Raw genomic sequence first — 24,205 nt, 5'->3', positions numbered from 1 at the left:
TCATTAACAATTAATATAAAATCGCATGATGTTCACAAATATAATCAATGTTAACTAATAAATTTCTGAATTGACATCAACAAATTCCAAAGCTGTAAAGGCTGTTGATTTTGACAGAAATATGGCTCAGTATTGGACTCTGCTGGACACAGAGGGAAAATATACAGCCATGAGAGAAACCCATTTTCCACAGATACTATTGTAAATCAAATGCTGCGGGAAACTGCAGTTATGTCCCTCACAATAAAACACATGTTTTGAAAGAAGACAGGGATTTTGTGCAATCTATGAGAGACAAGCACACATACATGGTGCAGAGAAATCCAGTGGAGAGGAATCTCTGATAGTCACTGGATACTGTAATTTATTTTTTAAAATGTCACCCCCATCTTTCAAACAAGTGTAAACATTTAATATTTTTTAAAAGTCTGAAAGACACAGATGATATAAGTGTAACGGAACAGCAAGCAACACCAGATTAAAACCTGTCATCAATTAAATGCCCCAGTTATTAAAGTATATTTACTTAGTGCTAAAAAGCTGGGCAGAGTATTCTCCAACCAGGGAGTCATCAGTGAAAAGGTCCTTTCTTTGGTCATCTTCTGCCCCATGCGGATGGCAGCCACAGAGCTACGTTTACTGAAGAAAATTCCTATATAATTTCTGCCATTACTTTTCCTCCCACATCCCCAAATGCTACATTTTTAAACACACACACACACAATTTCAGATTATACAACACCACTTAGATAAGTATGACAGGTGGCAAGCTAAATCAAGTCAAAACTGCAGAACAAAGAGTAATAAAAAGATTAAGTAACTGAAAAGACTAGCACTTCAAGCTGCCACAATTCTGCAAAGTGTCAAAAAGATGACCTTATTCCTCACCTATTCTCACCTGGATAATAGATTCTTACAGTATAAGTCACACTTCTTTAAAACAGTGCTGATATTCCATGTTAAACTAAGGCATCCAAATTTCATTTTATCCCCTTCATCTCTTCCTTTGGTGACGTACTGACATCTAGTGAGAGAGAGAAAAAGGAGCACATCTATAAATATCATTATCCAACTAATACAGTGGCACTCAAATTTTATACCTTGGGACCCCCCCCCCCCTTTATATGTAGCTGTTGTGCCCCCCCCCCCCCCGATGTAATATATGAGTAAAAATATTTTATTTAGAGTGTGTATTTTCATTAGCACATTCATGTATATTCCTATTTTATACTTATAAGGAAATACCATTGTTCAAATTGGAACAGTTTTATTTAAATGAATTCAGTATTTAACTCAACACATGTGTAAAAAGTTTGGGGAGAGGAGGAGTCTCCAAGTTTCACATGCCCCTTGACCAACTCTCATCCCTCCCCGGGGGTCCGACCCTACCATTTGAGAACCACTGAACTAATGTAACGTAGTTTATTTCACAAGAATGGGTGGGATAATTTATCCACGGCAAGGGCACTATTCCCGACTCCTGATGGGTTTTCCATCTTTCCTGGGGAATTTATTACAGCACAAGCGTTTGATCCCTTCAGGCTGATGAGAGTCTTATAAATGGTACCCTGCTATATAATGTGTCAGTTGGCGGTGGGGCTACAAAAACTGTTCACCCTTTAGCAAACTGTGACATACACACACACACCTGGTTATTAACAGTCTGCAAAGCCATCCAACCTCCCCTTTTTACACAATCACCATCTGAAGAACCATTTGCTTTAAGATATACCCTTGCTGAAACTAGTTTTCTATTCTGTATAATGAGGAGCTCTTTGTAACTTAAGATAGCAGACAGGCACATCATTTCATCCCATATTGAGACCCTCCAGATGTGTTGTCGATCTCTTCTGTCATGGTGGCTAGAGATGATAATAGGATTTGCCATCAAGCACATCTTGAAGGCACAAAGTTGAAGAAAGTCTTCTGTATATCAAGAATCTTGGATCCGATATGACTGCCCTGCTCTTTCTGTCTCAGATTAAAAAGGAAACACTTATATCTGAAACAAGCAGCCCCCTTTTTAATCACACAAAAATGTCTTATTTGCAACAGGAACCACTAAATTCTTCAAGTAAGCATCACTCAAGGCATATATAGGGGAAACACATTTGGCTATAGGAAACATATTCAGGGGTAGCTGGGTTGACCATGCAGTAAAATGCAGCTATCTTATTTGGATATAATATCACTTCATGAACCTGGAGAATCAGAGGTACCACAAAGAGAAATTCCAAATCTGTTTTCAATATTAAGAAGGAAAGACAGAGGAAGAAACATATTGCATTCCCCTCACCTCTATCAATCAAAAAGACAAGAAACACAAGCAGCTGTTTTAGAAATACATTTATTGTATTGCATTATATTATGACGTAATAACAAAGCAAATAAAACAAGCATGTTGCCTGGAGTATCTGGAATAGTAAATGACCCAAATCAGTTCTTTTCCCACTGTGGTCTATAGAAAGTTGCTCTTAACTTCACTTTTATACAATATTAAGAGCATCAATAGCTTACATGATCCATTTCTCCTTTTTAGTTGGCTCTATACAGCTATCTATTTGGATACAATATCACTTCATGAACCTGGAGAGTCTAAGGCAAACATGGGAACCAAACGACAATTATTTTGATAAGCCCTAATTATAAGTTGACCAAAACACTTATCTGGACACTGGGGTGGAAGGTATAAAAAAGTTGGTTTTTAACAAGGAAATTCATGACCAATTATTGTACCAAATCTTAATCTCATTTTGTAGCTTTATTTTTTGAACTAAAGAAAGAAGAAATAGCTTTCATGCCACTTTTGTCAACTTTTGCTAGAGCTTTTTGAGCAGATGACATCTTACTGTTTGCCTAAAAGAAAACGAGAAAGGAAAAAGTTAGGGGATTCAGTGTTCATGTTGTTTTATAGACATATTGCGCACACACACATATCAATATACACATACATACATTCATGCATGCATGCATACACACACACACATGAATGAGCATAGCGTAGTGGTTTTAGTATTGGACAGGGATTTTAGGAGGCCAGGATGTGAATCTGCACATAGCTATGAAAACCTACTGAGCGAAGTCATATTCTTTCAGCCACAAAGCAACAGTGTTCAAACAAAAAGGCTCAGAGTCATAATATGAATCACTGCACAGTCAGGAAAGAAAGAAAGAAAGAAAGAAAGAAAGAAAGAAAGAAAGAAAGAGCAAGCTAACTAACTGGAGAAGCCACACACTTGGAGACACTTGGGGCCATGAAATGGGACTGGTGTATAAATGTTCTATGCTGACTTGAAATGGCTGGCCAGGTATTTGGTTGATGGTTGCCTTTATATTTCTGTCATGCTACAAATCAAGCCATTCTCAATTGTTTTTGTATTATCACAGCCATTTGCACCAAACTGTTAATACTTACGTATTGCAACCTTCACTTACATTTATATATTTAGTTAGAGCAGATAATGTGTACTTGGGAATTTAAAAGCTACAAATATTTTCTGTGTAGGAAAGAAAACATCAGAATATAGCCATGTACAGGGAAAACTTTCAGCTCTGCCTCCTGAGTACCAGGAAGGAGGAATGCAGTAAGAGTCAGAACATGCCCCAGATATCAGCAATGAGCAACATTTCCTATTTTAGCCCCTAAACCAGGCAAAATCCAGTCCCAGAAGTGACAGGACAGAAAATCTGCTTCTAGTATTGTCTTCTGGAGTTTGGGGCCAATTTTGGGGGATTTTCAGAGAGTACTTTGAGTCATGCTTCTGCTCCAGATAACATTTTGGGGTGAATTTTGCACATACACTTAAATGGGAGGGGAGGTGTGGTATTTAGGGGGAGCACAAAAAGGTGCTGAGAACCACACAATGCCCATGGCCTGTATTTTCCTCACCTCTGTTTTATACCAGGCAGGTACTGGTAGTGATGTTTTCATGAACTGCCCAACCCTGAACTGACTCAGCATCATCACAACACTCTTATTTGGGAGTAAACTAAAAGGAACTTATTGCATGAAGTTTAATACTGGAACACACAATTCTTAAAACTTTCATTTAACTGTGGTACTCTTACAATTATTGTTGTGAGCCTTTAAAGTCACTTCTGACTTATGGCACCTCTAAGATGACCCTATCACACTGTTTTCTGAGGCTGAGGGTATGTGACTTGCTCGACATCATCCAGTGGGCTTCCATGACTAGACAAGGATTTGAACCCTGTTTCCAGAGTCACAGTCCAACACTCAAAACCACTACACCATGCTGGCTCCCACACAATCAGTATGTGGCATGATTTTGAACTATAAGACAATGTAAAAGAAACCTGCAAAGTGACTGAATGGCAGATAAGCACATATTAATGCTACATGACAATTCATGGCAAAACTCATCAGTTAAAAATAATTACAAACAGTAGATATCATGCACTTAATGTTCCAGCAGTGACCACCAAAGCAGTTTCATGAAACTCAAACCTCTCTTTAATAAGATATATACATACCTACCAAAGATATTTGACTACTTGTTTTGCTATGTGATGTCCTATGAAAATGGAATTTTACTCCTCGAAAAGATACTGAAATTGCTTAAAATCCCTATGGCCTGAGCAGGGATATTGATGACAGGCTGACTTGGAGGTCTTTCATTCATAAGGTCGCCATAAGTCGAAGCTGACTCGAAGGCAGCTAGCAACAAATCTTTTCCTCATTAGAGAAGCATCCTAGAACAACATCAGACTCTTAGCCAAAAAGTTAGGTAGGAAGGAAAAAAAAGTCACTTACCTTTTTGTTTTTTAGGTCACTTGTATTAAACTTAGTATAATCTTCCTCTGCCTCCACGGGTGCGTCTGACAATTTCCTTTTCTGTAATGTTAGAGTGATGATTTGCTCCATAAATCACATTGTAGTTTTGCCCACACTGAATTTCAGCCAAAAACCTTCCAACTCAGAGGAAGTCGGTATGAAAGAAGTAATAAAGACATGTGAAGTGACATGGTGCGTTTCAACCCCTGTAGTTAAATAGTCAAGTTAATGCCAGAAAATGAAAAAAATATTGAAAAGGGGGCAGAGATGTTTGCATTTTAGGCTGACATATTTCTAGAGGTTGAGTCTCCCTTATCCAGAATGCCAAAATGTGAAATATTCCAAAAACCCAAACTTTTTTCATGGGTGGCTGAGATGGTGGCACCTTTGCTTTTAGATGGTCCAGTGTACACAGATATTCTTTCACATACAAAATTATTTAAAATATTGTATAAAATTACCTCCAGGCTATGTAGAAGGTATATATGGTACATAGATGAATTTTGTGTTTAGATTTGAATCCCTTCTCCAAGATATCTCATTATGTACATATGAGCAAATACAGGTATTCCAAAATAAAATGAAAAACCCAAATCCAAAACACCTCTGGTCCCAAGCATTTTGGATAAGGGAAATTCAACTTGTGCAATTAAACTAGAACTTGTCTTACTTTAATTTGGAACATGCTGAAATTCCAGGGAACAGCCAACATGCAGGTCACACGTGCCTCCACTGGCCATTTTTGCTGAATGAAATTTGGTGACATAGCACCACAATAAGTTGTGTTTTTGCCTTAAAACAAGACATGGTGGGAGCATGCAACATGTTTTAAAGGCTAATGAAAAGTGATAATCAAAACCCCATATGAGCCTGCTGAAGTTTTAAGAGCCTTGGGACAGAGCTTTTGCTCAGTGTCACCACTTTTACATGGACGTTTAGTGAGGATGTGGGAGAGTCTTCTTGGTCATTGTTCCCAGACGATGGAACTCTCATATTGTATTAAAGAATGATGTTTTAATATAGTAGCTTATTTAATTTTTTAAAAAAATATCACTAATTTTTAATCAATGTACCTTGTTTCAATTCATGTTGTGAACCGCCTTGAGTCCCATTCAGGAGACAGGCAGAATATAAATTAAATAACCAAATAAATAACTGCACTCCCAGAACTCTCCTGGTAGCAGAAGTCTCCTTGAAAACAAGGTTTCTGTTCTGGTGATGCTACACTATGAAATGGCTATGGGCATTGGGTACAAAGTTCAGCAGAAGGTTTTGGGGTGTGCCTGTTGTCCATTATTTTGTTGTCAAAGTTGTTCAACTCTGTTTTCAATGCATAAATGTAACTGCCTGATGAACACACAAGAAGGAGTTCAGAAAGATTCTTGCCTAATGCCACTGTCCTCTTAGGGTATATTTTTCAACTTATAGGATAATGCTCCAATGCAGATGGCCACTCTCAGAAGACTAGTTGGGAATCTGATCTGTGTTCGAAGCTCTGAAAACAAGTCTTTAGTTAAAAACTTTAATACATGGACATTTCTCATCTCTTCTTGGAGCTATATGAAATTCAAGAGAATCTAGAAACTTTAATTCCGTTATGCTAGAACTTTTTCAGAAGGTTTCAGTTCACATTTCCTGATATTTTGTACAAAACCAGGAGAATGAACTTTCTAATTAATTCTGTCAATTTGTAGCCTGTTCTAATCCATCAGGTTACAGTATGTTAATAACAGAAAACCCTTCCAAAGTTCTTTTGAAGAATAAAATTTCCTATCAGAAGATATTGGCAAAGGATACTTTGAACGATAAAAATAACACATTTAACCATTGCTACAAATAGTTATGCAACCATATCTGATGGGAACATTCATGCACCCATGCTACTGAAATATCAAGTTTGCAAAAATAATGATAGGGAACTGGAAAATTATGCCAGAGAGTATGGCAGAAAAAGATGACACAGTACTTAATCCAATGCAGGACAACTAGTCCCTGTATGTGAAAGTAGAGTCTCTTGGCCATCAGTAGAAAAAATGTTCTGCCTTTCTGTATTGGATTCAAAAGGGAAATACAAAGTGGATGATGAAAAGGGCACTATTTGCTGTTTCTGGGTATTAAACAATGTAGTCCAAAGCTTTTTAAGATATCTGATGTCAGGGAACAGTAAGGTTTTTCTCCCAGTGTGGCAGAGACTGGCATCAATTTTTCTTTCTTTCTTGGAAGTCATCACAGACTAAGAGCCAACAGCTCACAGACTGGCACTGGTCCACAGATGATCACTTCAAGTAGCATTAGCCCATTATGTTGAAAGTCATATACGGAGGTAGCGTATCTCAGAACCTGGGGAGTCTGGATATGAGCAATGCTGTGTGATCTGCTGTGAGTGGAGGGAGGAGTCCTCATTTGGACATTCTGCACAATCACCCATGATAGAATGGAATGATGAAGCATTCCTCTTCAAGAACAGCAGTGGCACTTGGGTTATTATGACACCATTCTGGCCTTTGGAAATGGGTGCATCGGCAATTCCACTGGAGATAAGCAAGCTAAATGCTACCCTCCTCCAGAGACACAGGAGTATCAAGCAAGGAATATGGTTGTGGGAGAAGAAAGAGTCAGACTTCCTTCACATCACCATAAAGATTCCTTTAATGATCTATTATACGAAACTGCACACACCAACTGCACTGTTAAGTTGGTAGTAAGAACAGCACAAGCAGCTCATATTATCCACTGCCTTCTGTTCCTCTTTCTCCCTTGAGCATCCTAAAGATGGACTGAATTAGCTTCCCACAGTTGGAAGTTGTAGACATGTGTCCACTTTAAACCAGATGCATGAAAGTGGCCGACAATTAGTGTCGCAGCATCATTCAATCTCAGTTTGGTCCATCACCAGCACTTTAACTCCATTCCTTCTTGTTACAGGCCTTAATTCGTCCTTTACTCCGAAATGTGACATTTGAAAGTTTCAAATCATCCCTCACATGTTCTTCAAAGAACTGGACTACAGGGAGTTGAAGCAACGTATGGTAGCAAGGTAGTCTTCAATTTTTAAACTTTACTTCCACATTAAAAAAAAAACACTCACACCTTCTGCTTCAGTACTTTCAAACACTGTGGACGTTATCAGACAAGGGAAATTGGAAGTATAATCCAATGGCAATCTGAACGCAATCATGGGGTTTAACATTATTGCGTGATAGACTACCACACACAAATTCGGGCAATGGGAAGTCAGTCCGAATGCAATCATGGGGTTTCACTTTATTGCGTGATAGACTGCCACGTGCAATTTTGGGCAATGGCAAGCTATTTTCGGACAGTGGGAAGTCAGTTCGTATGCAATTCGAATTCACGTAAATTCTCTGAACTAGTGAATTCACGTGAATGCGTTCTAGCCCCACTTTCTTTTCATTCGAAATTAAGAGAAATTCCTCCCGTGTGATAAACCTCTATGACAATTCATTCCTTCAAGTTGATATTGGGGGAAAGAAAGCCACTTTTATTTGTTATTAAGGACAAAAGTATTTTGAGAGTTGATTGCTTTCCCTCCCTAATGATTTTGCAGTTCTACCTCAACGTGTTTTAGCACCCTCTGTTGAGTGCTAGGGTTGCATGAAACTATCCAGCAGCATATACAACCATTACTATCACTTGGCTCCTTACCTTTGAGGCTGGTTCTGCTGGAGGAGATGAAATTTGTGGAAGCCTGAAAGGTAAATTTTTTAAAAAAATTATATGCAAAAAGAAAGAAAAAATGTTCAGGCAGTCAAACTCTAAGAAACACCTAACTAAAAATGCTTAATCAGTATTGAATCCAGAGCTCCTACATGCAGAACAGATGGGGAAGAGCTATGTTCACCAATTCCTTTTTCTTCCAGAAGCCTTCATGTCCCTTGAGATGCTGCTCTGAAAGGCTGGGGGATCCTCCAGAATTAATGGACAATACTTAGCAAGGTGCAGCATATCAGCACTTACAACAAACCAAAAGCGATAATATGACATAACAAACTACAGTGCATATAAATGGGTGCATTGCCTGTAAGCCACTTCGCCTCAAAAAGCACCAATTTCTTTAACCATCCAAATTAAGTTACCCACCCACTAACAAGGCAACACATAACGCTCTCAACATGCTGCTTTTCCAACACATTATATAAAGAATGGACATTATGATTTCATAAGCTCTTTTGGTGTCACTTTGAGGCTGCATCACCACATTATATTAAGCCTTCAAGAAGAGCAAAAAAGATTGAGCTTTCCCCCCAAATAATAGAAAGACTGAGAGCAAATGCATGGGAATCAGAGCTTGATCTAACAAAAATTGGGCAGAACCTGGCAGAGGCAATGCCTACAAGTGGAAGCTCTACTTGCAGAAATAGCCTGTGCCTAGCTTCATGGGATCCTTCCTCACACTCAGTTTCCACTCTTGTTTTATAGCATTCCCAATCAGTGCACTCCTGAACAAGGCATCCATTTCAGCAGGATCTCCTAAATCCTCAAGCAAAACTGGGAGGGGCTGGGGGAGCCAGCAGGGGTGGAGGGAGGGAAGAATTCATCTTCCAAGATGTTAAGTGTACCTTTTATCTCAGTCCATCCTATTATCTTTCATCATGTCGATGTCAGGGAAACTCTCTTTCAGATCAGATAGCTAGTACAGTAGGCCCCTGGTATACTGTGATTTGGTTCCATACAATGGTGTAGTAAAATGGTGTCCATTACATAAAATTGCAAAAGAAAGTCTGCTTTTTGGAATATATATATATGTGTATGTGTATATATATATATATATATATATATATATATATATATAGCCATGGAATGTTGAATCCATGCGTAAGGAATCCATGGATGTAGAGGGCTCACTGTATATTTTTTTAAACACTCACCGTAAGTATTTAGCTAATGCAGCACTCAGCTCTTCAGTGATATATTCTGATATTAAGCCATGGGCATAGCGAATATAGTCCTCTGAAAAATGAAATAAATACCATATATTATTCAAACCTTTCTCAAACAGCAGCCATCACCAACTCAATGCTATTCTAGATGTATCAGTCCAATTTCTCCCTCTCTTAATCAGAGGTTTCTCCTCCCAGATTGTGGTGATATTGCCAATCTCCCTTAAAAGTGAGCCAGAGCCAAAATGTTTTACGTTTAAGGGATGAGATTTCTTTAGTGCTTAAGTACACAGTAAGTTGAACCTTTCCATGCACCTTTTTTACAAGCAGTCCAGGATTTCTGAGAGGCTCTCAGATGTGCAAATCTATCCATAAACAAGGCACACAGAGAACGGGCACCTTGTTTTAAAGAAAATATGGCTTCTTTAAAGGTAAAACATTGGGTGTGTTTTGTTTTTGTTATGTGGAGAATAACAGGTGACAGCAACAGGTGACAGCAACGAAGCCAACAGCTTTTTCTTTACAACAATGTATGCACTCCCTGTGTGCTTTATTTACAAGTGGAATCATGCTTTTCAAAAACATGACTCTACTTGTAAACAAAGTACATGGGTGTGTTCTGAGTAACCATGCATTAAACTGAACTGCGTTTAATATTCTTGGTCAGAAAATACTAAAATGATACAAGATGGAACACAACTTTAATAACCATAATGCCAATTTTTATATTTTACTCTGCAGATTACTTCCAAAGCTAATTTAATTCCCCTACCTTCTGTGGCATCAGTCATCTGTTTACCACTGATAAATGTAGCAGACTGCACTCTTGCACCTACGTGAACATCGTGTTCTTTTAATACTTTCACAGTCTGGTCAACCTGGTTAGTAAGAAATCTTGTATTACTGTTGTAGTTCATTGATAGGATATCACCACAACCAAAGTTTTAAGCTATGAACTGAAATGCAATACCTATTTATAATAGTTAACATAAATCTCTGTCATACTGATAAGGGATGCAAACTCTCACCTTTGCTTGAACCCTCTGTGAAAAAAATGTGGAATGTGTAAGAACAAAACTATAATCTTACAACATTTCTGTTCATTTAAACTTTACTGTTAAGAAAAGAGCCTGAACGATTGTGTTCATAGCAAGGAACCTTCTGTTCCTGTAGTTAAAATTTTAGTAAATCGTTGATAAAATTTAGTGATCTTACACAACATTTTCTTCCCTTTTGACTCTATTACATTTATACAGCAATCACATTGAAAACAGGGAGAAAACTGTTAAAACTTATAATAGTATCTGGCACAAAACAAGTTTTTCCTCAAGAACTGTGCATATTTCTTAGAGTAGCAAGAAAATTATACATGACATTAGAATCTGACAAATGCCAAACCTTCTTGATAGTGGAGTAAAGCACATAACTATGCAAATGGTATCTATGAAAACTAGTGAGTTTGGTAGAGATCCTAATGATACATGAGGAACATTTTGATAGCCTATGAATGATTTCTCCTCCCCTCAAGGATTCTAAATCTGTTCTATCCAGGTCCTCACTTCTCTTCATGTCTTTTAACATTTAAAACATTTTTGGATTCTATAAAACATCTACTATTATGCAACCAAGAAGATGCTATTGGAGACAAAGCCCTTGGCATAGTAGTGAACCTTCTACAGATTTTTAGTGCAAAAAAATAATAATCCCATCCTAACAGCAATAAAAAGCAACTGCAGTATATATATTCACTGCACTTCTGCTGGTGATGTTTTACACTGCCATAAATTAGTTTTTGAGTGGGGTGTATGACTGCAGAGGATAGCAAGTACCACTAGTGCAGTGGTTCCCAACCTTCTTAATGCCGTGACCCTTTAATACAGTTAATAATAATAATAATAATATGTTTTATTTATAGACCGCTATTCCGCAATGATCATAGCGGTGTACAGTAAAAATCTTAATGCAATACAAAATGCAAGGTGACAAAGGAGGGAGAAGTCTTGTCCTTCAGGCAGTCCCCGATGTTGCTGGGTCTGCCCGATCGCTCCCTCTGAGGCCAAGATGACAGTTGAGGAGGGAGGGGCCTCTTCCTTCAGACAGTCCCTGATGTTGCTGGGTCTGCCTGATCGCTCCCTCTGAGGCCGAGATGACAGCCGAGGAGGGAGGGGCCCCCTCCCCCAGACAGTCCCCGATGCTGCCGGGTCTGCCCAACCGCTCCCTCCGAGGCCGAGACGACAGCCGAGGAGGGAGGGGCCCCCTCCATCAGGCAGCCCCCGATGCCGCTGGGTCCGCCTGATGGCTCCCTCCGAGGCCGAGATGACAGCCGAGGAGGGAGGCCCCCCCCCAGGCAGTCCCCGATGACGCTGGGTCCGCCCGATGGCTCCCTCTGAGGCCAAGATGACAGTTGAGGAGGGAGGGGCCTCTTCCTTCAGGCAGTCCCTGATGTTGCTGGGTCTGCCTGATCGCTCCCTCTGAGGCCGAGATGACAGTTGAGGAGGGAGGGGCCTCTTCCTTCAGACAGTCCCTGATGTTGCTGGGTCTGCCTGATGGCTCCCTCTGAGGCCGAGATGACAGTTGAGGAGGGAGGGGCCTCTTCCTTCAGACAGTCCCTGATGTTGCTGGGTCTGCCTGATGGCTCCCTCTGAGGCCGAGATGACAGTTGAGGAGGGAGGGGCCTCTTCCTTCAGACAGTCCCTGATGTTGCTGGGTCTGCCTGATGGCTCCCTCTGAGGCCGAGATGGCAGTTGAGGAGGGAGGGGCCTCTTCCTTCAGACAGTCCCTGATGTTGCTGGTCTGCCTGATGGCTCCCTCTCAGTTCTTCATGTTGTGGTGACCCAAACCCATGAAATTATTTTGTTGCTACTTCATAACTGTAATTAAATAGGTGTTTTCCAATTGTCTTATGGGACCCCCATGAAAGTGTCATTCGACCCCCAAAGGGGTCCCGACCCACAGGTTGGGAACCACTGCACTAATGGAAGCTAGCAGGTCAGCTTTATCTTTTCATGGAGGTAGTTTTTGCTTCCATTCCCCATCATCCCCAAACCTGTGGCTGCTACATCTCTGCTGTACCGCCACCTCCATCTCCTCCTATGCCAATGGCATAATGACTGTAGACCAATCCAATATTGGTTACTACTGCAATTTTTATAGCATTCTTTGTGCCTTGTATACCCACTAAATCAAGCCACACGTATATAGGGATGTTTCTAAGTGATCTGCAGTATTTATTAATTTGGTTTATTTTATATTCATTTTTATTATTTATTTAACTGATATCTTTCCTCTCTCAGCCCAGGATTTAAGTCGGCTGTCATATTTTTCGGTTTTGGCTACATGCCTTGTCTAGTTCAGTGCAACATAACATTGAACCTACAGCATTCCCCTTTGTTGCTCTCAACTCCCATAATCACTTATCTCTGGCCATGTTGGCTAGGGCTGATGGGAGCTTAGCCCAAAACAGCTAGAGCATGTCAGGCTGGGAAAATTGCCTCATATAGCACTTAGCATGCAGCACTATGGGTGTATCCACGCTGCAGAATTAAAGCAGTTTGATACCACTTTAACTGCCATGATTCTAGCCTAAAGAATCCTGGGATTTGTAATTTGATGAGGAGCCAGAGCTCTCTGACAGACCAGGCTGAATACCTCACCAAATTACAAATTCTAGGATTCTGTAGGACAGAGGCATGGCACTTAAATCATGTCAAACGTCTTTAATTCTTCAGTATGGATATACCCTTTAGCAAAAATGCTTGAGTGTTCAAAGTCAAACTGAAGAGAAAGATACAGTACCTTCTTCTCTAGCCACTTCAGTGTTTTCTCCTCACTAAATTTGTAAAATTTCTCACCACTGATTCCTGACATTGAAAAAAAGAGAAGTTATGTTACATTTAGTTGTATTTGCAGGCCATTAAATAAAATATTAGAATGGAGATGTAACATCAGCATCTAATATCAGGCGACTGCCAAGGTTATTCACACACACATTTCTCTGTGATGGAACAAGGGAGGTGCTCGTTTTTGCTTATCTCCTCTACAGCCCCCAATGCCTGCTTCCACATCTACTCAAGAGCTTGAATAACACTCCTTAACAACACAGGAAACGGTGCAGTGGGAATTTGAAAAATAGCTCTTCCATTGCCTTTTCTGGCCAGCTAGAACATCATGAATGGAATTTCATTCAAGAAATGCTCCTGCTGGCAGAAGCAAAGACCAAATTTAACCTGCCACATGTATCTTCAGCAGTTAGTCTTTAAAGAACTCCTTGTGGCTTCATGTGGCCCACTGGGGTTATGGTACCCTTTTTAAAAAATTCTTTGAATAATTTGTAAGGCCCATCTGGCTGAAAAAAACCAGATAACACAGGTGTGCAAATCTGCATTTAGTGCTACTTTTTCCATTTACTTCCCAGATATTTTACCTTTTTCTTCTACTATATGGTGAAGGGACTGTGAGACACTTGTGCATTGTAGCAACATTGCACAGGAAGGAAATTCTTCATCTACCAAAATTTGATCCAGTGGCTGAAACTTCCCATGCTGGAGTGAAGGGAAAAAGCAAACAATGGAAAATCAAAGTGATTCAAAGAACTGTTTACAAAACAGAAAATTTTTAAACTAAGATTGTCAGAAAAAGCATTGTTTTATTGGTTGGTGAAAACCCTGCTAACAAATTAAATAGTATCAAGTAAGCCATTAACAGCAATTTCAGATTTATTAAACAAAGTCTATCAAAGTTTTTTAAAGTTTAGTTGTATTAAAATTCTATTGAACAATGTGCATAAACATAAGGCACAAACACAGAATTTGGCATAAAGACTTACTGAAGAACCCCCACTTTTTCAGGACTGAGTTTCAAACTATAGCATCAGTTTAGTAAGTTTTCTCAGTCTTAAGCATCCTGGAATACTAGAGTATGTGTGTGGAAGTATGATAATTGCTAGACTGCCATAAAATCTCATTGTGAGATAAACACACACACACACACAAATGCTCCTCAAGGTACATGAGGTCCCAGTTATTGATCTGCAGGCCAAAGACACCTCAGAATATTCCTCAACATCTCAGATCTTCCCATTAAAAATGAGAGCAAATTTTCAATCCCGCAAATGCACAAACCTCAAAAAGCAAAAAATAGCCAAAAATGAAACCAACAAGTGATTTTCTGTCATTCTTGGTTTCTGTTTGGCGTATCTCTATGGACAACCATCAGTTCAGAGCAGATTGGTCGGCACCCCTAATTTTAACCAATGCCCTCTACAAGGAGAGCTGCACTCAGCCTGGGTTAAAAATTCCAGCTCAGTCACAGATATTTCAGAACAGCCTTGAAAGAAGTAAATTTTTCAGCTATAATGAAAATGTGTGGCCTACATCAAGCATGAAACAAAGAGATTGACCTCTGAGCAGTAATCATACTTATGGGGGGAATAATGCCATATTTCTTTCAACATCCTAGTTACCTACCTCTTTCTCTGCCTTGATAAGGTACAGTAACACAAGAAATAATGGATCCATCGGTGTAGCAAAGAACAGACGTCCATCTGAAGGCAAAATAATAATAATAATAAATAAAATTTTTATTTATATGCCGCCCTTCCTACGATCAGGGCGGCTCACAACAGTTTAAAATATACAAGATACACAGTTACAAAATTAAAATCAAACAACAAACAAAAATCCCATAGCCCAACCTCTTGGCCACGGAAGAGGAGGGAGGCCCACAGGATATTTATTCGGGGAATGCCTGTTGGAATAGGAAGGTTTTAAGATCCTTCCTAAATTGGGCCAGGGTAGGAGACGAGCGGAGCTCTGTGGGCAGCGCGTTCCAAAGGGCTGGGGCAGCTATGGAGAACGTCCTCCGAGTAGTGGAGGCCAACCTAGCCCCCGGCACCTTCAGTAGCTGCTGCCCAGACGTTCTGAGGGTGCGAGGCGGAATGTACGGGGAGAGGCGGTCCTTTAGGTATCCTGGGCCCAAGCCATTTAGGGCTTTATAGGTAATTACCAACACCTTATATTGAGCTCGGAAGCGAATGGGCAGCCAATGGAGATCTTTTAAAACCGGTGTTATATGGCTGGTCCTGGGAGCACCAGTGACCAGCCGGGCTGCCATGTTCTGCACCATTTGCAGCTTCCGAGTTTGGTATAAGGGTTGCCCCATGTAGAGTACGTTGCAGAAATCCAATCTCGAAGTTACCAGAGCATGTACAACCGTTTCTAGGTCCCTCTGGGCCAGGTATGGGCGCAGCTGGCGAATCAGCCGAAGCTGATGACAGGTGTTCTTGACCGTCGCATTCACCTGAGCTGTCAGGTGAAGCGACGAGTCAAGAAGCACCCCCAGACTGCGCACGGAGTCCTTCACAGGGAGCGTGACCCCGTTCAGGACAGGTGGAACCACCGCCATTCCTGGACCAGGAGAACCTATCACGAGTACCTCCGTTTTCTCTGGATTCAGCTTGAGTCGGTTTTCCCTCATCCAGCCCATTACTGACTCTAGACAGGCCACGAGAGGAGAGACGCCATCCCCAGTCACTGCATCAGTCGGAGACATAGAGAAAATAATTTGGGTGTCATCAGCGTACTGATAACCCCGCGCCCCATGTCTCCGGATGATCTCTCCCAGCGGTTTCATGTAAATGTTAAATAGCATGGGAGACAGAATGGCTCCTAGAGGGACCCCCGTTTTAAGGGGCCTCTCGTCGGAACACACGTCTCCCAGCTGCACCATCTGGGACCTCCCGGAGAGGTAGGAACGGAACCACTGGAGCGCAGTGCCCCCGATTCCCACCTCTGCCAGGCGCCCCAGAAGGATACCATGGTCTATGGTATCGAAAGCCGCTGAGATGTCCAAGAGCACCAGCAGGGACACGCTTCCCCTGTCGATGCCCAGACGGAGATCATCGACCAAGGCGACCATGGCTGTCTCAACCCCGTAACCCGCCCGGAAGCCAGTTTGAAATGGGTCCAGATAATCCGTTTCATCCAAGACCGCCTGAAGCTGGATAGCAACCGCCCTCTCGATCACCTTTCCCAAAAATGGGAGCAGCGAAACAGGCCGATAATTATTATGTACCAGGGGGTCGAGGGAGGGCTTTTTTAGGATCGGTTTTACAATGGCCAATTTAAGATCCGATGGAAATAGCCCATCCCTCAAAGATGAATTAATTATCCGGCGTAACAATGATGTTACCACCGGTCCCCCCTGGGCTGCTAATCACGAGGGACAGGGATCAAGAGAGCAGGTTGTTTTCCGAACACTTCCGAGGATCTTGTCCACATCCTCGGTACTCACCGACTCAAAGTGATCCAGTTTAACATTGTTCACGGAGGCTCTGGACACTTCTACCCTAGGTTCTGCACTAATGTCGGCGTTCAGACTTTCGCTTATGCGAGAAGTTTTATCCGCAAAAAAGTCGTTAAACAAGTCGCAGCAGGCCTTAGAAGGTTCAAGGATCTGGTTCAGGGCGGGAGGGAGCTGAGTTAGCTCCCTAACCACCCTGAACAACTCTGCTGGACGCGACTCAGCGGACGCAATACGAGCACCATAGAACGAGTTCTTTGTTGCTCGTATTGCCTCTCCATAGTCCTGTAACAGTTGGTCTAGGAGAGTCTTATCGTCTAAGCGAAGGTGTTTCCGCCAACGGTACTCTAGCCGTCGCAGAGCTCGCTTCCTTGCCCGGAGATCTTCCGTATACCAGGGCTTGCGTTTGGAAGCGGGCCTGAGAGGGCGCTTGGGAGCGATCCTGTGTATAGCCCTAGAAAGTCCGGTATTCCAAATACCGGTGAGGGCATCAACAGATGTATCATCAAGACTGAATATTGATTATAGTATCACAGAATTATAGAGTTGGAAGAGACCTCCAGGGCTATCCAGTACAACCTTCCTGCCATGCAGGAACTTACAATCAAAGTATCCCTGACAGATGGCCATCCAGCCTCTGCTTAAAGACCTACTAAGAAGGAGACTCTACCACATCATCCTCAAGCCCAGTACAGACGGGCAGGAAGTGCCATCCTCCGGCCAATTCTAGGGTTCTGGAATGTGCAGCAACCACACACTCTGGAACCCTAGGATGTGCGGGCACCGGCGTCATGGTGGCTTTCCATCCATACGGGGGCCGCCATCATGACGTAAGTGACGCACAGCATATAGACGTCGCTGTGTGTCGCTTATGTCATGAATGCGCCAATGGTGCACTCATGACATGCGTGCAGCATCCTGAGAAGAACCCGGTTTTTCTGGGTTCTTTTTGGGGCGGAGGGACACCGCACAGTTTGACTGCTGTGGTGTCCCTCCACAGGAAAACCAGACCCCTCCAGCCCGGATTTTTGGGGAAGTATGTACTGGGCCTCAGTTATTAACTTTCAATTTAGCAATGAACATTACAATGGCTCGCAGACAAGATTATGGGCTCCCAATCCCATGCTATGCGTGTTAACCAAATGAGAAAAGTTAGTTCTTGAAGACAAAGGAGATCACTTTTGCCCATTGTGACGGGACCTCCTCTCAAACCTTAAGTTACCTTTATCTCCCATTCACAGAAGGCCCCTAGTCACTGACACTTGCCCAGCATTTACCTTATTAATACTATTTTGAAGTGTATATGGGCCAGGGTCCCATGTCCCACAAACCAGTTCAGTGTGCTTGGCTTTGTTAATAGTTTATATAAATCGCTAAGACAGAAAGATAAGCTGTAAAAAATGAACAGTGACTTTATTAAATAATATTAAGACAATAAATATCTTATCTTCAAGCTTAGTGTGGTTACATTAACATCAATTGCAATCTTTTAAATAATCTGTTCCCTATTCTCTCATTCTCAGTAGCAATACCAACTAGACCTGATCTTAACTGAAAACCGTTTGTCTCTGAGCCTCCTCCTCAGATTGACACCCTGGGTTTTATACATTCCCATACGCCACACTCCAGTGTCTCTGAACTGTGAGTAGCTGCCAGGAAGCCAGGTCTGCCAAGCAATGGACAATAACAATACTTCACAAGAGCCAGGAAATAAGGCATAATATCCTCAAATTATGCAACAACTGGGGTATTCTCATTTTCTCAATGGTTTCTGAATTTTCATTTCTGGTTCAGGTGCAGTTCTTATATGAACAGAAGCATTAATAAAGGAGGGTAATCCTCTTATGTGTGTGGGGATTAGAATATTTGAATGGAACAAATGTGTCTCTCGAAAGTGCTGCCAAGAGAGACAGAGGCCCACTGAGCAGTCCACTTGGCAACACAACCACCTGCCTGAGATTTTGCTCAACAAAAGAGATTTCACTTAAACATCAGGAAGAACTTCCTAACAGTAAGTGCTGTTCAACAATGGCACATGCTGCCTCTGAGAGTGGTGGAGTCTCCTTCTTTGGAGGTTTTTAAACAGTGGTTGTTGAGAGAGCTTTGATTGTGTCTTCCTTCCTGATAGAGGGTTAGACTGGATGGCCCTTGTGGTCTCTTCCAACACTTATGATTCTATGATTTTCCCATAACATTCAAGAAAATGTGGAATGAATTAAACTCAGAGAACTACCATTCCCAAAAATAAAAAATAAAAATAATAAAAAATAAAAACAGGTTAGAAGCACATAGAGTTCCGCTGAAATCAATGTGAAAACCTAGCCATGGTGAAGTCCTATTATAAATAAGCTTTATTAACTTAATATGGATTCATTCCAATGTCTGCCGCATGGAAGGTACTTGAAGTAGTCACAGCTGGTGGCTTCCATGTCAGGAAAGCTGTAAATCTGCTCTAGTTTTTCATCAACATTTCAAAAAAGTTATACAAGGTTCTGAACCCTATTTCCCCAAGGTCTGCTGCCCTGAATTAGCTCCTTTGAAGTGCAGAGTACAGTGGGCCCTTGGTATCTCTAGGGTCTGGTTCCAGGACAGGCCATGGATACTAAAGTTTGTGGATGCTCAAGTCCCATTAAATACAATGGTGTCATAAAATGGGATTCCCATGTACAAAGTGGCAAAATCAAGTTTTGCTTTTTGGAATTGGTGGATACAGAGGTCTGACTGTAAAACCCAGAGTAGATTCACTGCTCCACTGATGTCAAGTGCCAGCTGCCACTGGGTTGAAGAAAACTTTGGGGGAAATGGATAAGAAATCTCTTATGGAAAATAACAGTGATGATCTCTTCCCCCTGGCCCCCATAGGATTAGGGGGCAGACAACCCAGGATTTACCGTAGAATGGATTCTGAATCTTACGGATAAGATATATGTGCTCCCCACACAAACTAAAGTGCAGCAGCTCAGAAATTTCTGTTGATGTAAAGTGATGAAGAAAATGCAGCTGAAGAGCAGTTGAAGATAGAGCCAAATTAAGAGCGTGGCACTTTACTTACCATGCTGAACAGCCTGACCTATAAACCACGACCGGTACTCTTCATGAAAGGCTTTCAATTCAAACAGCTGTCGAGCATCACCACCAAACAAGTACAGAGCTCCCTGCCCTGTTAGGGAAACCAGAACAAAGATCATGTTTTGGAATTATAAAGCTTTCGCTGCTTCCTTCCAATCAGAAAAACCAAGCCATCTTTCAAAAGAACATCTATATTTGGATGTTTAGACAATGTTTACACAAAAGGAAAAGCAGTGGGAAGTGGTTGGGTCTCAATTCGGGCCTCAAATCAAACCTTGATTTGCTGCCTGAGTTTTGACATGAGTTGACATGATGTTTGGCACCACAGTTTGCAATGTGCAAAGAAGGGCTAGTAACAATGAAATCACTGGATTTCATAGGATTTGTAAACCACAGTTTATATTAATTATATGTCGGCATGTATGGGCACACCTCAGTTAACAAAGCCTCTGAGAAAGAAGATCCTTTTACAAAGTCTTTTTATGCCAGCCTAGCTCCATTTTCCCTTCTCATCCTCTGTTTAGGTGGAGGTTTTTAGCACCACTGGCACTGGGAGGATGGTGTAGGAAAGCTGCAGAAACACAAGCTTTGTTGTTAGTTTGCAATAAATAATGTAATAAAGCTTGAGCTGGGAAAAATGGGATTCTGTTTTAGCTGATCCTCTTGTAGCAGTATTTGCCTTCCTACAACAGGCAAGTTAAACAGCAACCGTTGCCAGAATCCCTTACTGAGCATGCAGCAATAGCAAGACTGAAAAAAGGGGAAAGAAGAAAAGCCTGCCTCACCAGCTACCCCAGATATGTTAAAGAAGCATAGATTTGTAAGTTTGGCCACCAAAATAGAAATTATATGAAAACTGGAGATGAAAGAAAAAAATCCCTGAATGCACTTTGGAAGAAGCCTCTAGACAGGTCTCTGGAGAGTTCAAAAAGCTTCTGTTTACTGATGCAAGACTTATCTGATCCTGTTGTTCTTTTCACATGTCCACACTATTAGCTCTGAAGAACAAATATACTGAAACATGTTTATTTTATTTATTTATTTCCAGGATTTATATCCCACCTTCCTCCCACAATGAGAAACATGTTGAACTACTCTTCTTTCTTGTGGTTTAGGAACCTATCCCTACTCTTTCCATATTATTTCTGCCTCTGGTGCCAAATTTTCTTTTACAGAAGTAATGCCCCAGAAAACATTTACTTCATTACCTGAAATGAGCCTATAGGATATAGCAAAAGAAGGTATTTTTCAAACCCTGCTGTTGAGTCAAAATTAATTTAAAATAAATGACCAATGACGTTTAAAAATATTCAGCCTTTCAATTCCACTCCATATCATGGGGTACCCATGACATGGGTAGTCATGTTCTGTTTCCAAAAGAATGGAAGATGGAGGATCTCACTGTCTTGTGACACTTGAAGACACATAAGGCAATTGTCTACCTATCTGTTTGCTCTCTAGGGACATAAAACCAGCTGTAGCAGAAGAGGTTAAGGAATACCAGCAGAGACTACGCTAATGTTAACACGCAGTTGCATAGATATATTTGGTCCACATGGCTGACATGGAATAGTTTTGTAGCTGTGTGAATCACTGAGCCTGCTGCAACACTGCAGAAATAAAGCAGTTTAATACCACTTTAACTTCCATGGCTCGATGTTACAGAATTTTAGGATTTGTAGTTTGGTGGGGTACCAGAACTCTGGCAGGGAGGGCTAAATGTTTCACAAAACTACCACTTTAACTTTACCTGAAGGTAGGCTACTTCCCAGAAGACATACAATACTGAACTGAAGTATTTTTATTTGCTCAGGTAACAACAACTTGCAGGTTGGCCCAGCTACCCAGAATCTCTAGTAAAACACAGGAGAATATAATTTGCAATATAGAGACAGAATTTACAAGGTTTTAAAAAATGAAAAAGGAAAAGACTTAAATCTTTAAACAAGCATTCTTCTTTCTTTAAACCTTTGCAGATTAAAAATTAGGAATTAGATGGAGGAATGTAACATATTGTATGTTATGATTTTCGACTTGCCTGTGTTTGGATTACGCAGTCTTGTAAACAGAGGCCCAGAGCTTGGCTTCTTTGGGAGATCAGTCACTGATGCTGAAAAATTTTAAATTCTAATGTGAGAGACATCCTACATACTTTTTAAATATTGTATTTTAAAAACAATGATTATAAATAGAGATTAGGCTTGCCTAGTCACTTATGGGGAATCAGATTTGCTTCCAAATGAACCCTTCTGTTAAAAACTGGGCTGGGAATCATGTCACTTCATATGTTGATGGACTACAACTCCCAGCAACTATTCCAAAATGCAAAATTGTCCACTTGGTGTGGCTGAAATTGTGACACGTTTGCTTTCTGACCGTTCATGCGCAAAATTATTAAAAAATATTGTGCATAAAATTGCCTTCAGGCTATGTGTATAATAAGGTGTATACAAATGAATTTCATGTTTAGACTTTGGCCGCATCTCTTAGGTATCTCATTATTATACACAGTACAAATAATTCCACAAATCCAAAGAACTCCAAAATCCAAAATACTGGTCCCTGGCATTTTGGGTAAGGGAGACTCAACTTGTATTTGCCCACCTGCAGAAATTAGAAGAGGAGGAGTAAGAAGCAGTGTTGCCAATTTCTGGGGATTCTGGCTGAATAATAATAATAATAATAATAATAATAAATATTGGGAAATTCTGGGGATTTTGGTAAAACATTCCAGGGAATATCTTTGAGGCTTATTGGCAATTAGAGTAGTCTTATTTAATCAGTGAAACTTACTTAAATCTTGACTTTGTTGTTAACTGCTGTCAAGTCAGCCTTGACTTATGGCAACCTTTTGAATAAAGGGCCTGAAAACATGCTCAATTAAGAACAATGTTCAGACAGAGAAGTGTTCAAGAAGTGACTTTCACTTCCATTTCTGCCTTCACAAACAAGTCTCATCCCTAGAGTACTTAATTACAGGTCTAGAAATGTTTTCATAACCGCACAATCAGGGCTAGATCTGACAAAACACTTCCCCATTCCTTCCTCATTCCTCCATTATTAATGTGCTACTTCAGCTACAGAGATTAAGTATTAAACCTCCATCATTGTTGGTCACAACACATTGACAAGCATAACTGTATCTTCAGTCAAAAATGACACATGGCAGACCTTATACACAAAATTGCAGGCTATCACTCCATTCATTTTTGTTGTGGTTGTGTCTCTTCAAGTCATTTCCAATTTATGGTGACTGTAAGGGGAATCTGTAATAGGGTTTTCTTGGCAAGATTTGTTCAGAAGAAGTTTGCCTTTGCCTCCCTCTGAGGCTGAGAGAGTGTGACTTGCCCAAGGTCACCCAGTGGGTTTCCATGGCTAAGCAGAGGTTTGAACCCTGGGCTTCAAAGTCATCATAGTCCATAGAGTGTAGTGCAGTAATCTCCTTATAGTGCTGCTATTCCACTTTTCCTGCTCTGGGTGTCTCCTGTTGCATTCTGGGGTTTGTAGTTCAGTGAGGCCTAAGAACTCTCTGGCTGAGAATTCTGCCTCCCCTTGAACTACAAAACCCAGAATGCAACAGGAGGCATCCAGAGCTTACCACACTACGCTCTTATTATAGTGCTGCTCTTCCACTTCGACTGCTCTGGCTGCCTCCTGTTGCATTGTGGGATTTGAAGTTTAAGGAGGAGGCACTTAGAATCCTCAGCCAGAGGGCTCTTAGGCCTCACTGGACTACAAATCCCACAATGCAACGGGAGGCAGCCAGAACAATTATAGTGGAACAGCAGCACTGTAATCTAGGAAGAGTCTTTCCTTCCCTCCCTCCCTCCAGCCCCAAGCGGCCTCCTCCTTACCAGGGACCACCATCACCCACTGGCCGCCTTCCTCCCCGGCCTCGGAGGGGCCTTGAGACGGCAGGCGCCGCTCCCTCGGCATCTTCCTCGGTCTGGCCTCACAGCAGAGGCCGCCCCTTCTTCTTCTTCTTCTTCCCAGGCGCCAAAGTGTTAAACCCTCCCTTGCTCCGCCTCCGCTAAGATTTGCTTTGGAGCAATGGTGGCCCCTTGTGGTGCTCTGTGGCTTCAGTTTTGGGTGCATCCACACTGGAGAAATAATCCAGTTTGAGACCGCTTTAACTGCCCTG

At 41.3% G+C, this 24,205-nt stretch overlaps 1 protein-coding gene across 5 annotated transcripts; it reads right to left on the bottom strand.

Annotated features, from left to right (window-relative positions):
* Positions 1–36: 36 nt before the first annotated feature.
* On the bottom strand, positions 37–24,047 carry LOC149305244 (ribonuclease H2 subunit B-like). 5 transcript variants are annotated; one of them, XM_089477929.1, is made up of 11 exons: positions 23,919–24,047; positions 22,103–22,174; positions 20,048–20,155; positions 15,162–15,238; positions 14,120–14,237; positions 13,492–13,556; positions 10,469–10,574; positions 9,685–9,766; positions 8,462–8,504; positions 4,775–4,855; positions 2,371–2,856 (listed from the first exon to the last, which is right to left on the bottom strand). In XM_089477929.1, exons 1-11 carry the CDS (start codon positions 23,998–24,000, stop codon positions 2,749–2,751), a joined length of 942 nt encoding a protein of 313 aa, XP_089334055.1. In that variant the 5' UTR covers positions 24,001–24,047; the 3' UTR covers positions 2,371–2,748. The 5 variants fall into 5 exon arrangements, 3 of the variants coding, with proteins under 3 accessions (XP_089334058.1, XP_089334055.1, XP_089334056.1); XR_016271788.1 differs by lacking the exon at positions 4,775–4,855 and adding an exon at positions 4,499–4,713 and having other exon boundaries at positions 2,772–2,856; XR_016271787.1 differs by lacking the exon at positions 4,775–4,855 and adding an exon at positions 4,495–4,713 and having other exon boundaries at positions 2,773–2,856.
* Between the last annotated feature and the right edge of the window lie 158 nt (positions 24,048–24,205).

Source organism: Sceloporus occidentalis, unplaced genomic scaffold, assembly GCF_023333645.1.
Source record: "Sceloporus occidentalis isolate IW3139 unplaced genomic scaffold, rSceOcc1.0.p SCAF_12, whole genome shotgun sequence".
In the NCBI taxonomy this organism is placed as follows: Eukaryota; Metazoa; Chordata; class Lepidosauria; order Squamata; family Phrynosomatidae; genus Sceloporus; species Sceloporus occidentalis.
The sequence above is the reverse complement of the archived record's forward strand: the minus strand, read 5'-3'. Positions and strand labels throughout refer to the sequence as shown.

Excerpts from the sequence above, each read along its gene's own strand:
- LOC149305244 (XM_089477929.1), bottom strand. The coding sequence starts at position 24,000 with ATGCCGAGGGAGCGGCGCCTGCCGTCTCAAGGCCCCTCCGAGGCCGGG. Across the intron at positions 22,175-23,918 it reads GTGGGTGATGGTGGTCCCTG|CATCAGTGACTGATCTCCCA; the intron begins GTAAGGAGGAGG and ends AAAATTTTTCAG. Across the intron at positions 15,239-20,047 it reads AGGTCAGGCTGTTCAGCATG|ATGGACGTCTGTTCTTTGCT; the intron begins GTAAGTAAAGTG and ends TTTTGCCTTCAG.